This window comes from Marmota monax, unplaced genomic scaffold (assembly GCF_021218885.2).
Source record: "Marmota monax isolate L192 unplaced genomic scaffold, Marmota_monax_Labrador192_F-V1.1 WCK01_AAM20220418_F8-fsc00022, whole genome shotgun sequence".
Classification (NCBI taxonomy): domain Eukaryota; kingdom Metazoa; phylum Chordata; class Mammalia; order Rodentia; family Sciuridae; genus Marmota; species Marmota monax.
In genome coordinates, this window is record NW_026695215.1 from 4,864,290 (window position 1) to 4,880,959 (window position 16,670).

Below are 16,670 nucleotides of genomic sequence, written 5' to 3' on the forward strand. Positions count from 1 at the left end.
TGCCTGTCACTCTCCACACCCTGAAACCCCCCTCCCTATTCTGAGCTCCAGGCAGCTAAGTGGGGTGCCTCCTGGGTGTTTCAACTCCCAAGTGCCCCAAGGTGATTTCAAGCCGTTGTTGCCCCAGTAAACTCTCCCTCAGGGAGAAGCACCCCCTTCACCCAGCTGCCCCGAGAATGGCCCTTTGCTCCTCTCTCAATCTTAAATTCAATCAAACACTGAATCCTACAGATTTCATCCTCTAAGAATGCCTGGAATCTTTCCTGTTCTGTCTCCACTGAATCTGATTTCAAGGCCCCATTATTTCTCATTGAGTTTACCCAAGTGGTCTTCTAATTCTTCTTCTTGCTCCCCTTCAACCCTCTTTCCCCACTCCTGTGTGTCTTTTCAGGAGCTCTCCATCACTCCTTCACATTGAAACTAAGATCATAGCCCAGTCTGTGAGGCTCCGCTGGGTCTGCTGGCCCCTCATCTGCCCCTTGCTATCTTTTCTTTCACTGCCCTGAGGTTCTTCCAGTTCTTCCAGTTCTTGCAGGCCTGTGCATCTCCCATGAGTCTTTGCACACCCTGCCCTCTGCCTGGACACTAGCCCTTCTTCAGTAGGTCACTCCCCACTCTCCTTTGCATCTCGGTTTAAATGTCACTTTTCCTGACACTAGGTCAGCTTCACCAGCATCTCAATGCCACATTGACATCTTCTATTTGCTATTAAAATTGTTAAAAACTTTAGCCACATGAAGTTTAACAGAGCTTAACTGAGCAAAGAATTCTCAGTCAGCCTTCAAAAGCAGAGGAGGTTCAGAAATCTCTGTTTCCCCCCATGGGCAGGCAGCGTCTATGGATGGAAACTGAAAAAAAAAAAAAAAAAAAACAGAGGCAGCTTGCTGAGCAAACTGCAGACAGCTCGGCCTGGGCCTTGCTTAAATGTGGTCTGCCTGAGGTTGACGGAAGCTCCTCTGCTGAGATTGGCCAGTGCTCAACCATCTGCTGCAGCAGCAGGCTCTGAAGGTAGGCTTCTGGCTAGTGTGCATGTTGTTTAGCAAAGTTTCAAAGTACGGAGGCATCCTCAGGCCAAATTAAATTGAACATCATCAAACAACTAATTCATATTTAACATCCACCTCCCCTCCAATGATGTAAAGAGCAACTATCTGCTACTCGTCTGTCCCTGAAGCCTGGCACAAGGCTCAGTACGCTGACGACATTTGGTACATCTCTTTTGAACCAACTTATTATAGGAGAGTGTCTTTCTGCCATACTTCTTCAGACTTTTCTAGAATTGATTCAAGTCAATGGATGATTTTGGATGTCCCAAGAAAACAAGCGAGACCTAGTTAGAATTTACAAGTGGCAATACCTTAAATCTTTAAATCAAAGAGTCTGAAGAATCTTACTTTGTTGCTACTGAAAAATAAGAATAGAAAAAGTTTCCTGGGCAACTTGATGTCTGCCATCAAAACACACAGCCAAATCCTTTATGTGCCTTGTGGCCTCCAAATGGGTCATTACTCATTTACCAGGGTGATGAGCAGCTGTTATTCCATTAAGTTAAATGCTGTTGCCATTCGAATCACCTTCCTGGTGCTGAAATGTACTTCCCCAAGCAACCATCAAAACTAGCTGACCGACAAATGAACATGCTTTTGGTTCTGGACTTTTCAAGAAAGTTAAATGTTCATTTATTTAAAAAACAAAACAAAACAAACAAAAAAAACCCACCAAACCCCAATTTTGAGTTAGGCATGATGGATAGTGGAGTGTGGCTTAGAGAGATCAGTGAGATGCTTCCATAAGAACCCTAGGGGGAGTGATGTGATGATCTGACCACATGAAACCAGGTCAGACCAGCTTTGTGTCTGCCAACATATGCAGCCACAGGGCTGCTCACATGTGGCTCCCATCCACTCCTGCTACCTCTACCTTGGATTCAGGGATTTTGTCCTGGGCACCAAGCTGCTTCTTGGTAAACACAAGACACATGTTTATCTAGCTGCCCCTCTCTTCCCAGAAGTTTAAAATTGGGAATCATGTCTCAGAGGCACACATCCAAAAGCAAGCAACTTAAAACAACACCTTTGGGCTGCTAATCTTCTGCTCTTAGCATCCTTGATTTGTGAAAGAGCTGTGAGCTTGAGACTGGCATTGATATTGTGCCGAGGTGACGCTTGACTCCAGTTCTCACTAGGCCATTATCACCTTAAAAGCAGAGAGGCTGATGGGTGCTCCGTAAAGTGACACTAGGAATTACATTTAAGGCCTCTGCCAGGGAACTAGGCATTACCACAAAGGCAGCTTAGCTACGTCTGCACAGAGCACAGGGCCTGCCTCCCAGAAGAAGAGAGACACCACCTCCCGTCGTCCAGAAGCCCAGATACTTCTCCTGAACCTTTAAGTTTAGAATTTCCAAAATTTGACTGACAAAGCCAGGGCCCCATGCCCCCGTATTGATGTCATTCATTTCTAATATTAGCCATGGAGCATTTCAGGTTCACCTGGGAAAGAGGAGCTTTTATTTTTGAGTTGAACAGAGCAGATACTAAAAATGAACACAGTGAGACTTGCTCCTGGTATATCTGATGCAGATAAAATAGGTGGACCTTTGCAGCGAGACTATTTTGAATCCAATGGGAAAGGAATTTGATCACATTGGAAATTTGATGTGCTCATAGTGTTTTTAGGTAGCCTCACTGGTGAGAAAATGCGGAGGAACTATGAAATTATGTGAAGTTTGGTTGCAGAATGTCACACAAGACAAGTGTTTGTGAAGATTCCATATAGGTGAGACGGAGGCTTAAGGGGAGGGGTGACAGCCCAGCAAGATTGTAAACTTGGTCATTATTTGAAGTTTCAGCCACACAAACAAGTTAACAAATGGCACACCTTGGACTCATTAGGTCACATGCATGAGGCATCTGGGCTACTGTCATCCAGCAGGGTTTCAGTGGAGGGGAGCGGCTGGACAGTCACCACCTCTCTCCTTAATGTTGCACAGACACTGACAGAGGCAGGAAGATACAGGTGTGTCATCTGAATAACAGAAACAGAGTCAGGATCTCATGCCCAGAACTGGAGGAAGTTCCTCCTCCCTCTCCATCTGCAGAGTGAAGGGCACCATGAGTCAAGAGTGCCTACGTCACCCAAGTCATGCAAAGACTTAAGCCAGGACGGAGAAGGGCGATGAGCCAAATGACCCCGACGCCTCTAGCATGGAAAATGCCTGCACTTTAAAAATGAACACACGGTTCCTAACCATTCTGACTAGAGGAGAAAGACATTTAGAGAAGAGAAATAGGAAATAAAGAGTTAAAGGAATAAGAACACTAAGGCTCAAGGTGGGGACCTAGCACCATGGCATCAGTATTTATTTGTAATTGAACTTGCCTTACACTTCAGATTTTTCTCAGGCTTTTGTTCCAGAAAAGCTGACCTGCATGTTTAAACAGCAGTGGGGACTGGGCGGGGGGGAAGGCCACATTTATCTAGTTCTCACTGCTTTGCAGTCATTTTTGCTGAATTCTCAAGTCCAGTCTTCCAAACCCACAGCTGAGTGATCATGATTGTCTGAAGTCACTGTCACAGAAAAATAGGGCAAATAGGTGCTGAGCCGTTCCTCCTAAGTATCCTCTGACACAAGCTTGCTTTGTTTAGTTTGTTAGAAAAACCTCTTGAGTCTAAAGCCTTCACCTCTGGACTGTCTCCCTCTGTGGGGTTCTGCACCCAGTTGCTCCTCCCTGTTGTTCTCAGAATCACTGAAAGATATTAGAATTGCGTGAAAACCCTTATTAGGTCCCTTTTCCCCATGACAAGCATTAAGTCGTGCAAATACAAACCTGTGCAGCTCCCCATGGCTATGTGCTCCCAAAGATCTCCCCGTGGGACACACCCCAAGGCTGTCCCTTGTTGGACTTGAGGTTTCCCAGGGGGAAGGACTGCACCTTGCTCCTCTATATCAATCACAGCACATGGCATGCTGGGACACTTTGGCCTCTCAGGGAGACTTAGAGACTCCTCCATGCTGAACATCTCTAGTTCAAGACTGCCATTCACTAATACTGTACTTTGTTTTGGTTTTGATTTGGTCTTTTTTATTCTCCCCACTATAGAGCTTTTTCTCTAGATTCCTATCTTAACATCAGTAGACGTTTAGACTACAAAGAAAGGTCTTCTGGTTGCACAACCTGTGGATTTCTGAGAATCTGCCGAAAGCATAATGTCTTATGAAAAGCATTTTCACAGAGTCCAATTCTTTCCCTCCTGCTTAGTAGCTTAGACATTCCTCACACATTTCTTACACAGTTATCTTGCAGTGGGAAACATCCATGAATTTGGGGAATTTAGCAACACATCTGTTGGGTGGGGGGTCTCAGAGTAGGATGTCACCAAGAAGCACTCCTCCTCCTATTTGTTTACTACGTCGCATGCCAGCACACAGTGACACGTCCTGCCCCTCAGTGGGGATGCCATGCCAGGCATTGCTACCCTATCTTTTTTTTTAAATTTTTTTATTCTTGGTTGTTCAAAACATTACATAGTTCTTGATATATCATATTTCACACTTTGATTCAAGTGGGTTATGAACTCCCATTTTTACCCCGTATACAAATTGCAGAATCACATCAGTTACACATCCATTGATTTACATATTGCCATACTAGTGTCTGTTGTGTTCTGCTGTCTTTCCTATCCTCTACTATCCCCACTCCCCTCCCCTCCCCTCCCATCTTCTCTCTCTACCCCCTCTACTGACATTCATTTGTCCCTCTTGTATTATTTTCCCCTTTCCCCTCACTTCCTCTTGTATGAAATTTTGTATAACCCTGAGGGTCTCCTTCCATTTCCATGCAATTTCCCTTCTCTCTCCCTTTCCCTCCCACCTCTCATCCCAGTTTAATGTTAATCTTCTTCTCATGCTCTTTGTCCCTACTCTGTTCTTAGATACTCTCTTTATATCAAAGAAGACATTTGGCATTTGTTTTTTAGGGATTGGCTAGCTTCACTTAGCATAATCTGCTCTAATGCCATCCATTTCCCTGCAAATTCTATGATTTTGTCATTTTTTAATGCAGAGTAATACTCCATTGTGTATAAATGCCACATTTTTTTATCCATTCATCTATTGAAGGGCATCTAGGTTGGTTCCACAGTCTTGCTATTGTGAATTGTGCTGCTATGAACATCGATGTAGCAGTGTCCCTGTAGCATGCGCTTTTTAGGTCTTTAGGGAATAGACCTAGAAGGGGAATAGCTGGGTCAAATGGTGGTTCCATTCCCAGCTTTCCAAGAAATCTCCATACTGCTTTCCAAATTGGCTGCACCAATTTGCAGTCCCACCAGCAATGTACAAGTGTACCCTTTTCCCCACATCCTCGCCAGCACTTGTTGTTGTTTGACTTCCTAATGGCTGCCAATCTTACTGGAGTGAGATGGTGTCTTAGGGTGGTTTTGATTTGCATTTCTCTGACTGCTAGAGATGGTGAGCATTTTTTCATGTACTTGTTGATTGATTGTATGTCCTCCTCTGAGAAGTGTCTGTTCAGGTCTTTGGCCCATTTGTTGATTGGTTTATTTGTTATCTTATTGTCTAATTTTTTGAGTTCTTTGTATACTCTAGATATTAGGGCTCTATCTGAAGTGTGAGGAGTAAAGATTTGTTCCCAGGATGTAGGCTCCCTATTTACCTCTCTTATTGTTTCTTTTGCTGAGAAAAAACTTTTTAGTTTGAGTAAGTCCCATTTGTTGATTCTAGTTATTAACTTTTGTGCTATGGGTGTCCTATTGAGGAATTTGGAGCCCGACCCCACAGTATGTAGATCGTAGCCAACTTTTTCTTCTATCAGACGCCATGTCTCTGATTTGATATCAAGCTCCTTGATCCATTTTGAATTAACTTTTGTGCATGGTGAGAGAAAGGGATTCAGTTTCATTTTGTTGCATATGGATTTCCAGTTTTCCCAGCACCATTTGTTGAAGATGCTATCCTTCCTCCATTGCATGCTTTTAGCCCCTTTATCAAATATAAGATAGTTGAAGTTTTGTGGATTGGTTTCTGTGTCCTCTATTCTGTACCATTGGTCCACCCGCCTGTTTTGGTACCAGTACCATGCTGTTTTTGTTACTATTGCTCTGTAGTATAGTTTGAAGTCTGGTATCACTATACCGCCTGATTCACACTTCCTGCTTAGCATTGTTTTTGCTATTCTGGGTCTTTTATTTTTCCATATGAATTTCATGGTTGCTTTCTCTATTTCTACAAGAAATGCCGTTGGGATTTTGGTTGGCTACCCCGTCTTACTGTTGAAGAAACTGAACCTCAGGAAAAGGACAGCTGCTTCCCAAGGCCACTGGCCCCTTGTGACCATGGGTCAAAACCCCAGGTCCTCCAATCCTTTGCATCACAATGCACTTTTGACTGCATTATGAAATTACATGTGTGGCTTCAGTGGCAGTTTAAGGACAGCCACTGTAAGCAGGAGAAAAAAAGCTTAGTGCAGGCGAGTGTACTGATCACACACTCTCAGGCTGCCAACCTGCAGAGGCATCGCTGGCTGGAAGGCCTGTGGGCTTTGCCGAGGGGACAGCAAGAGGAAAAGTATGTCCGGCCCCAGAACAGGGAGGCACTGTCCCCAGGTCACAACTGTTGAGCTGTGCCTCTTTGACTGGACCCCAGGCTGCTCCTGGGAGCCCTCTCCTCCCTCCCAATTTGTTGTCTTCTGCCACGTGTCGGTCAAAAGACAGAACAACGGGCCGAATCTGGATTCCTCAGGTGGAAAGGCAAATGGGTGCCAGTAGAAAGGAAAATGTGCTTCTTTTCCTTGATAAGCTTTTTGGGATAAAAGCAAAATTGTTGAAGAGGAAAAGGAGACTCATTTTGAAAGGCACTGTTGACCTCCCTGTGGTCACTTTATGTCACCTGGTGTTTAAAAAGTAGAATCCAGGCTGGGTGACCCCATGCCAGAGATACGGCTGCAGCAGAATAATCAGGGGGGTGACAAATAACTTGTGTACACTGATACAGCAGGAGTGGAAGCCGTTTATTGCAGGACAGGAGCAGTATTTATACATTCCGCACAGCTTATCTAATTAGCATAAACTAGATACATCAGTCAACCAATAAGGAATCTCCACACTTAATGGCTCGCAGTCAAGCTGGCGTTACTTCACAAACCACTCCCTCTGGCAATATGCCAGGCGCCATCCAGACTTGTTTACAGACTCTAACATTCCCCTGGCAAAATGCCAGGCGCCATCCTGACTTGTTTACAGACTCTAACAACCCCAGAGTGCTGTGGGCTCTTCTCTGGACACAGTGCTGGGTTTGAAGATCACTTTGTCGGTCGTGAGCCACAGGCATCTATGAAGGGCCAGCTGTGTGTCAGTCTCCATGAGGGTGCTGGGAGGTTGGTGGGAAAGTGTCTTGCCCTGGAAGAACTCACATTCTAGAAGGGCAGAGAACAAGTTGGAAAAGAGACCATTTGGGACTGAAACATGGGGGATGCTTGGTCCTTGTGCTGAGCCTGGCAGATCTCAAGTTTGCCAGTTGGAAAGGCAGCTGCTTCCCCAGGCCACAGGGGCTCTGCCTCTCCCCTGCCTGGACAAGGAGCATACTATGTTCATGGATGGGCTGCAAGGTTCCACCTGAGGAGCAATGATGACCATTTGCTGCTTTTTCTTTTCATTCTAGGAATCTTGGAAAATCAGGACTCAGAGTTTCTTGCTTGGGTCTTGGTAAGTACCCGGGCAGTCTCGATGGGTGGCTGGAAGGTGGGAGGCTGGGGAGTGGTCGAGGTGATCGTGGCTCAGTGGGTCCAGGCACAGGGAGGTTTCCTGGACAGCACTGCCCCCCTCCCCTTAAGGTTTCCCCTGCCCAGAAGGACCCTCCCCTCTGCAGACCTCCCCACCCAGTGGAACAAAGGACCCCTGGGTGCACCTCTATGCTCCCCAGCAGCCCCTCATTTCACCTGAATTTTTTTCTATCCATGATATTTTTCCTTTACCTAACTTGTTTTCCTATATCATTATGTATTTTATATACTTTTATAAATATGGGGGGCAAGGTGAGATACATACATATGTGCCTGTTCACATATATTCATCAATAAAATACTTTATTCCTAGAGCTGAGGACATAGCTCAGTTAGAACTCTTGCCTACCGTGTGCCAGGCCCTGGATTCCATCCACACCACTGCAAAAAAAAAAATATGTATAAAAAATGTTATTCCTCACAGAAAATGAAAATATTGAAAGAGGCCCCACTGGAGATGGCAGCTATGAGAGCATAGGGTGACTGAAATGGGGAAGACTGAGTACATGGGGGGACCTGAGGCACCTGGATCCCCCAAACCTGGGCAGAGTTGGCCTGAGCATCGGGCACCCAACACCACAGGGTCTGTACCTGCAGCCCAAGAAAGCCTGGGCTAGGGCAGCCTCTGGGGACATGTAAGAAGTGGCCAGCTCACAGCGACCTCTGTGGGGGCTGGAAGGTGTTCTGCTGGGGTCTGTGTGAAAGGGGAAAGAATCAAAGGAGGCTCTGAGATGTTCTGCCTGAGCACCAGGAAGGGTGGAGCCTCATCCAAGACTGAACTGAACTATTAAAACCTAGCAGATGAGATGCGGAAGAAAAGGAAGGGCTAGGGAGGAGAGAGACCAGATCCACTGTGGACATATTAAATTTGAAATGCCTATTAGCCATGAAAAGTTGTCAATTAGGTAAATGGACATATGAATCTGGAATTTAGAAGGAATCTGGGACAAACATGCAAATTCAGAGTCATTAACGTGTGGGTGCTCTCTAAGTCGTGATACACTGAGACAAGAACTCTAAGAGGGAGCTTAGCTTAGATAAGTGAGGCAGGTGATCAGAAGCCCCAGATTTCCAACTTTGAACAACTGGGGAAACGAGGATGAGCCAGCAAAGTAAACTGAAACTAGTGTGGGGAGAATCGGGAGAGAAGGAAGTCCTGGAGCCCCAGGAGGATGGAGGGCCCAGGACTGCAAAGTGCTGCTCCTAAATCTAGCAAGACGGGGGCTGAGAATGGACTGTAAGGTTCACATCATGGAGGCCACTGGTGACTGAAAAGACTGCTTTTAGGAGGAGTAGGGACAGAGCACAGCTGGAGTGGGCAAAGAAGGCAGAGAGCACAGATTCTGAGGCCAGCTGGGGCCTGGGGGTGCTGATGGCATGGAGGTGTCTCACTGAGGTGGTCTCCTCTGGCCACCATGTTTCCAGTGGTCATCAGAAGCAAGGTTGTCAGAGTTAGTGAGGGGGAAAGAGCCCTGGAAGTTGGAAGGGAGAGGAGAGGAGAGAGCAGAGGGGCGAGCCACCCAGGGCATGCATCATGGCGGCTAGATGACCTGGAAGTCCTGCTTAAGGTTAAGAGAGGTGCAGTGAGACCATATCGTGGTTGTGGGGTTTCTCTGCCAGGTGCAGCTGCACAGGTCCAGGTAGGGTTTTATAAGGTAGGAAGAAGGAAGGAAAGAAGCTGAGGGCGTTGGAAGGGCTTATTGCAATGGTGGACCTTGGATGTTACTTGGGAGGGGAATGAGGATGATAGCCAGGAAAATGAGCCAGGAGCAAGACAAAGACGCAGGGGGGCAGTGACAAATGACTAGGACTGAGGCGTCCTGCAGGGGCCAAGGGTTGCTGGAGTGAGCACACTGGAGAGGGGCAGTTGGAAAGAGGAGGTGGCCCAGGGTTCCGCTGTGGTGCTGAGGACATCTAAGGGGTGGCTGGGGTGCAGAGGTGGGAAGCAGGCACCAACAAGGGTCACTGGACAGTCAGTGTGGCCAAAAGGGCTGGAGAGACAAAGAGAAGACTCAACTTCAGGGAGGGGTGTGTGTAGGGGTGCTGCGTGGGGTCCTGAGGATGGGTCAGGGCTGGTGTGAGGGATGCGGACAGCTTCTTCCTGCTGGTGGGACCCGGGAGGTGACCATGGCCTTTGCTCTCCCCAAGTCTAAGGTGATTTGACATTTGCTTAGTTTATGGCTCTGACCCTGTTAGTGTTTAGTAGAATTGGAAAGACCCCAGAGATTCCTTATCAGGAACAATTTTTCCCTACATTTTTTAAAAACAGGCTTTATGGTAAATAATTACTCTGTACTCATTATTGAAAGAAACTACCTATAAATATAAATTTAAAATATAGTGAATGAGAAAAATAGAAATTATTAACAAATTCAAATATAAATTAAGAAATAAAAATATATAAGAAAGAGAAATCAACAAAGTTCATTGAGCAATTGTCTTAGAGTTGGTAACTGTGGTGAAAAATAGTTCAGTCAATTCTACATGGAAAACTCAACCCAAAGCGCCTACCACTGACAAGTTCAGGAGTCCCCAAGTGCCTTGTGTCAACGAGTCCCAGGGGCCTGATGCAGTGTGTCATTTTTGTTCAATGCAAGGGGTGAGCTGGGGTGTGTGGTGGGCCCTGGGCAGCAGCGCTCCCTGATCCTGGCGGGAGCTTCAGGTGTCCTGAGCCTGCCCGCCGCACTCTGACACTGCTGAGAACAGGACAGGGCAGCAGAGCCGGTGGCTGACCGAGCGCTCTTTGGGAACGTTCCTAAGCCGCCTCAGTAAGCCAAAGACACAATACTCAGCCTTAGATCATGTCAGGCTCCGCAGACCCCAGCTGTCCAGTCCAGGTGGAGCCTGTTCACTATAGAGGCCCGGGTGTCAGTTCAGTCATGCCCCCGGTTCAGCTGGAGCTGAAATAAAGTAGTGGAACCACCCGGCAAGGATGGAGACCAGCACAGCACAGACCTGCTGGCATAGCGAAGCCCTGGGCTTGATCTCCAGCACCACAGCCACAACAGCAAGACCTCCAGGCAATTGAAAGACCAGAGACATCTACAAAAACTTCAAAGGTCAGGGTTAAAAGTGACAATTCTGGTATCCTTCCATACCGGAGGAGAAACTAGGAACTCTGTGCCCTTCCCAGCTTGCTTGCTTGCTTTCTTATTCTTTCTTTCTTTCTTTTCCTGTTTTTATTTTTTTTTTGGGGGGGGGGTTAGTCAGGGTTAGTCTCACTAAGTTGCTGAGGTTGGCCTTCAACTTGCCATCTTCCTGCCTCAGCCTCCAAGTCTCTGGGATCACAGGCATGCACCACCACACCCAGCTGTTCATTCCTTCTTAAGCAAACATTTGTGAGGCCCGGCACTGTGCTGGTTTACAGAAGATCTTGAGAGGAAGATGGCAGGAACCCTGCCCTCGACTCATTCACGGTGCAGTGGGGATGATTAGCAGGCAAAACCAATGGGCACTGTGTTTGGCAGATGCCACAGTGGAGAGCATGAGTGAACCGAGCATAGGGACAGCTCCTGGGGGACTTGGGGTGGCTCCATGGGGGAGGTACCCTGGACCTAGACTTGAAGGAGTGCAAAGGGAGGGAAAAGCCCTCAGACTGGCAGCGCCACATGCCATGCCTAGAGGGAGACCCTGTGGAGGGGACTTGGAATCCAGTGGTGTGTACAGGACACGTGAGGGCAGGTGCTGGGAGGTGAGAAGGGAGGCTGGAGGGGAAGCAAGGCTGGACCCCAGGGCCCTGGTTGCCTTGCTGATGCACTTAGCTCGGCCCCTGGGGCTCCGTTCCCCTGAGTCCTGAGGTCCCAAACTCTTGGGTCCCTCTTCATTCCCTTCCACAGCTTCCGTCAACGTAGCTCCACTTTTTCTTCATATTGTAAATTTTTAACAATAAACTTTTTAAAGAGCTGTTTTAGAGACACAGCAAAACTGAGCAAAAAGCGCAGTTTCTATAATGCCCATCCCCCACACAAGCACAACATCCCCACCAGAGCAAACCAATGTGGGGCGTTGGTGACAATCGAGGATCCACATTGACACATCACCCAAAGCCCACAGTTTGCACTGGGGTTCACTCCCACTGTGCATTATGGGGCTGGGACAAGTGGGTCACGGCAGGTGCCTGCCATGATGGTATCATGGGTCCTGCTGCCCCCACATGCTCTGCCTACCCATCCTTCCCGCCCCTGAGCTCTAGAAACCAGGGATCTTTTCCCACCTCCACAGTTCTCCTTCCTGTGTAGTTGGACTCATACAGCCTGCAGCCTCTAAAATTTAAAGCATATACAAGTGGCTTTTTCACTTGTCTATGTTTTAAGTCTCCTCTGTGTCTTCTCATGGCTACGTCATCTTTTTTAGTGCTTTATATTTCCAGGGGCAGGGGTGGTGTCCTCTGCCAAGAAGTTTTGAAACCTTGCTTTCATAAATGAAGTGCCACTAAGCTTGGATCAGGCCTGGGACGTGGTCAAACGCGTTAGCATTATTTTCTGGCCACAGTGTGAAGCTGCTTAGAGGGGAAGCTTTGAGACCAGAAACAGGAGAGTTATATCCTTCAGAGGTGAAGTGATGGTGAGAGACAGAGAAGGAAGAACAGACAAGATCATCAACCTGGGGTGAGAACAGGAAGTCTCCCAAGCAGAGGGGCCAGGCTCCTGGACAGGACATGGAGGTGGCCCAGCTGAAATCCCCGCAAGGCAGGACTGCTAGAGGAAGCTGTGGGAGCACACACAGGACTCACACTGTTGGGGGTAGTGAAAAGCCTGTGCCCTCCCAGCTCCAAACATGGGCAGAACACGGGAGCTCGGGAGAGACCTCTAGGCTGCCAACACAGACCCAAGAACTTCCAAGGGTGGATCCGTGGCTGCCACTGAGGTCAGCTGGGAATACAGAGGACAATGTTGGGAGAGGTTTGGGACCCCTGCCTATCTGAAAGCAGAGACAGCCTGGTTTTTTCTACACACCTGTTCTACCTCTTGCAAATCACGGTATCTGGCAAGCAGTAGGTTCTTGAATGTTTACTGAGGGAATAACTGGCAGATAGGGTGTGGTCTGGATCTAGACACCAGCAGAGAGGGACAAGAGCACCAAGCCTCCACCTGCTCTCCACCTGCCTGGAGGCTGTACCTGCCGCAGGGCAGGCTCACTCCACTCTGGGGTTCTGTTCCTTCAGGCATCACAGGCCAGCCTCCTCCTCGTCCTTGTCCTTGTCCTGGAAGGGACCTAAAGAATTTTACAGCTTGGAGAACCCACGCTGTCTCTCAGGAGGTGTTTCTCCTCAACTCCAGCTGCACACCGGAATCACCTGTGGCTTTTAAAGGTGCCGATAACCAGCCCCACTGCGCCTTCTGAACGTGGCCCTCTTGGCGCAGGTGTTCCTAAGGGGCTGCACTGGTGGGCGGGAGCAGGGTCAGGGTGGGAGCTCCTGTCCCGACCAGGTGGCAGGAGATGGAGAGTGTGGAACTGCCACCTGCTGAGCCAGGTGCCTGCAGCCTCCTGTCACTTGGTAGCTACTGCCCAAAGACTAAGCACCTGGAGTTGGAGGATTTCCACTGCACTGAACCACCCAAGGGGAGAGGTGGGCCTGCCTGGGAGCTTCTCCGGAGCCAACAGCAGCGGCAGCTTGAGTTGACCCCCGCCCCACCATTCGGCTCCTACCAGCTAATCCAGGCTTGTTCTGTGGTCCCCCCAATGGAGACCACCTTCTAGAGCAAAATCAGGATTCTCAAAAATAAGCTGGGGCCTCTCTTGATTGTGTTGCTTCTGTGCAGAATGTACTCCTGGCTTGTCTCCCTCTTCCTCCGAGATGCTCTCACTGTGCTAAATATTTTGACACCAGGAGAACATGACATTAAATATTTAACATGGATGGCATTCTTTTTATGACACCCTTCGTGATTCCCATGTTTGTTGCTAAGGCCGCTGTAAAGGAGCCTCCTCACCTTTTATAGCAACACAGGCCTCAGTATTTATAAAGTGCCTCCAGACACTGGAGAGACCATTTTAAAAGTGCCATCTCTTTCCTTAAAGAGTTTTGCAATTTTTCTGCATAACGCCAACAGCATGAACTATCTTAAGACCAAAATACCCACAGAATTTAAGTGGTGCATGAATATTAAACACACCCCAGAGTCTTAGGCTTGTCACTCTTCCTGGAAAGTCTAAGTTGAATAAATGCCATAGTGCATACACTTAAGCAGGCCCTGGTATTTTTTACAAAATGGATGTTAAGTGGAGGTTTAAAGGCTGAGATACTTCTTAAGAATTGCTGGCCACGTGATTGCCACGAGAATCCCCTGTGGCCGTTGACTGCACACCTCTGCTCACAGGAGTCCATTAGGAGCAAAGGTATAGCCAAGGGCGGGAATGGCCACCTGATATTCCAGAGTGTCATAGGTGGAGCTCTGAAGAGAACCTGCAGAGACTAAGAGAAGGGTCTGAACGGAGAGGCTTTGTCAACAACCCGCGCACACACATGGCTTCCTCCAGCCCAGGTGCTACCTGCATCTTGGGAGAGCTCTTGAGCGTAGAAACTGCAACAGACTCAATAGTCCCCTCAAGCTCAGGCCCTGATGCTCTTCTTGGTCTTTGGTGTTTTCATGGATGCCCAAAGATATGGCGGATATTGAGCTGGGATCTGGCCCAGAGCCTCACATACAGCCTGCCACGGGGACCTGGCTCAGGCTGGACCTGGTGTGAGGGCGTCGTGTCCCAGAGGACACCCTGCATTTTAAAATCATGTTTGCTGCTGATGCCTTTTTGGGTCTGACCTGCCTCCTGCTAGATCATCAGCTCCAGGCACAGGGAGACGTCACCCTGCGCTCACTGGTGGGGTGAGTGAGTGAGCGTCAGTGTGTTGGATGCTGAGAAGCTTAGGTGCCGCAGGAACCCACACGGGTGCTCCCTGAGCTAGAGTTGGGGAGTCGCAGGTGCCTTCCTGGAGAAAAGGTGCTGAAGGGCCAGGAGGGTAGGAAGCAGCCCGTAAGGAGGAAGCAAGGAGAAGAGCAGTCACAAGGGTGCCACGGAGGAGAGCAGAGAGAGGCTGGAGGCGAGATGGGGACAGTGCCACTGGAGGAGGGGCAGGCGAAGGAAGCCACGGGTGTGTCCCTTGCTGCTGGGCATCCTCCTGGCGTCTCACCGGGTCTGGGCTGGAGGCCCAGCTCCTGCAGTCCCTTTCGGCAGCAGTGGCCCATCAGACCCTGGACTATATGCTGCCTGGACTCAGTACTCGTCTGTCTTTCCCACTGCTCACGTGCTCCAGAACAGAGACGGCATTATCACTTGCATCTTGACCCTGCCGACCAGCCTGGTTCTGGGGCAGTAGAGGGGGCTCAATAGTATTTCCTAAGTGAAGTGATAGCACCTGGGATCAATGACTGAACCTTTAATGCACATATTTGGATATGAGCAAGCTCAGCTCCCTTAGGGCCTCTTGCGAGCATTTCGTCTGTTTTTCACGCATCACTGTGGTCTTCTGATATTTCCACCCACCGACATTTTCTGCTGTTCTGTCTGACTGACAGTCAGTGCCTATCTTGAATGCATGTTTTAAAATGGGGGGTTATGCTTGGGATTTGTGATGTCCAGGAAGCCAAATGTAATTTCTATGCCAGTGGAACTTGAATGAGGTTCTATTCGGAGGGATTGGAAGCTGATAACGTCACTCTGCCAAATGCCAGACTGGAGCCACGCAAGGAAAATGGTAGATTCTCAGCTACCTCAGCTAAGGGAAGGGAACGGTGATGGAGGAGACCAAAATGCATCAGTGTCTGTCTTTGGGATGTCTCTGTCCTTCTACTTGAATAGGGGTGCCATAGGCGTGAGCCCCTGTTGGTGCAAGACCCAGGTGGTGGTCCATAGTTCATTCTGTACGTAGGAACAGTAAAGATCCGGTGCACCTCCAGCTGGGCGTCCACCAACATTTCAGACCTCTGTGAACCTGACCATCCCACCCAGCACCGAGGGGGAAATTCTTTCCTGCCTCCCTCAAACCGCTGCTTGTCACTTGCACCCTGCTCTAGCCGCTCTGGTGGCCCTTGTAATCTTGTCCCAGAAAATGAGGCTGCTGATACTCTTTTATTCCCCCTTTTTCTATTTCCACTGAGCTATTTTTGTTACAGTCATTCCCTGCACTGGGATCTTCACAGAAGGTCATGGTGCTTATAAAATGAAGGGCAAAGCACCAGAGAGAGCATCTGGAAGGAGTAGTGTGTAGCCGTGTGGTCAGGCGGAAGGCCCTGTGAGGTGCCCAGTCAGGGGTCAAGGCCGCCTTCGACTTCCAGTGTGACTAGTTCTTCCCCTGCTGGGCCCAGAACTTACTGTGTCTCTTCCCACACTCTGAAGCTTCTTGTTGTACTGGGAGCTCAGAGAGGAAGTGAGTCAAATCTTTTGACCACTTGACCTACTGCTTAGGCCAGTGGTCAACTCTGGGTGCCGTTGCAGTCACATGGGGAACTTTTAAAAGTCCCTGCGCGGGGCCTTTCCTCAGACCAGCCACCTGGTGGGTGGCGCCTGGGCTCCCTTCAGGGTCCTGCTTCTTGAGCCAGCATTCAGGATCCCTGGCCTGGACAAGGAGTCCAAACTGGCTTCCTGTGCGGCTGAGGGCAGTTGCTTGCTCATCAGTGGCTGAGCCCACTGTGGAGCCTAGAGCACCCGAGAGCACTTTGCTCCCCACACAGCCTGCAGGAGGCCCAGTCAGAGTGGGGGCACAGGACACTTTGGTGACCAGGGCAAGAAGCAAGTGGCAGGTGAGGTGTCAGCTTTCCATTTAGTTTTGATCCCCAAGAATTTTGCCAGGCACAATGGCACACACCTGCAATCCCAGCAGCTTAAGAGGTTGACGTAGGAGGATCACAAGTTCAAGGCCAGCCTCAGCAA

General features: G+C 48.8%; 1 protein-coding gene across 2 annotated transcripts in view; it reads left to right on the top strand.

Moving 5' to 3' along the window:
- Positions 1–16,670, top strand: part of Kcnab1 (potassium voltage-gated channel subfamily A regulatory beta subunit 1) — a 308,966-nt gene that overhangs the window by 206,721 nt on the left and 85,575 nt on the right. For both annotated transcript variants that reach the window (XM_046431730.2, XM_046431731.2), the window contains exon 2: positions 7,682–7,725. In XM_046431730.2, the coding sequence (XP_046287686.1) occupies positions 7,682–7,725 (44 nt within the window). The remainder of the gene's footprint in view (positions 1–7,681; positions 7,726–16,670) is intronic.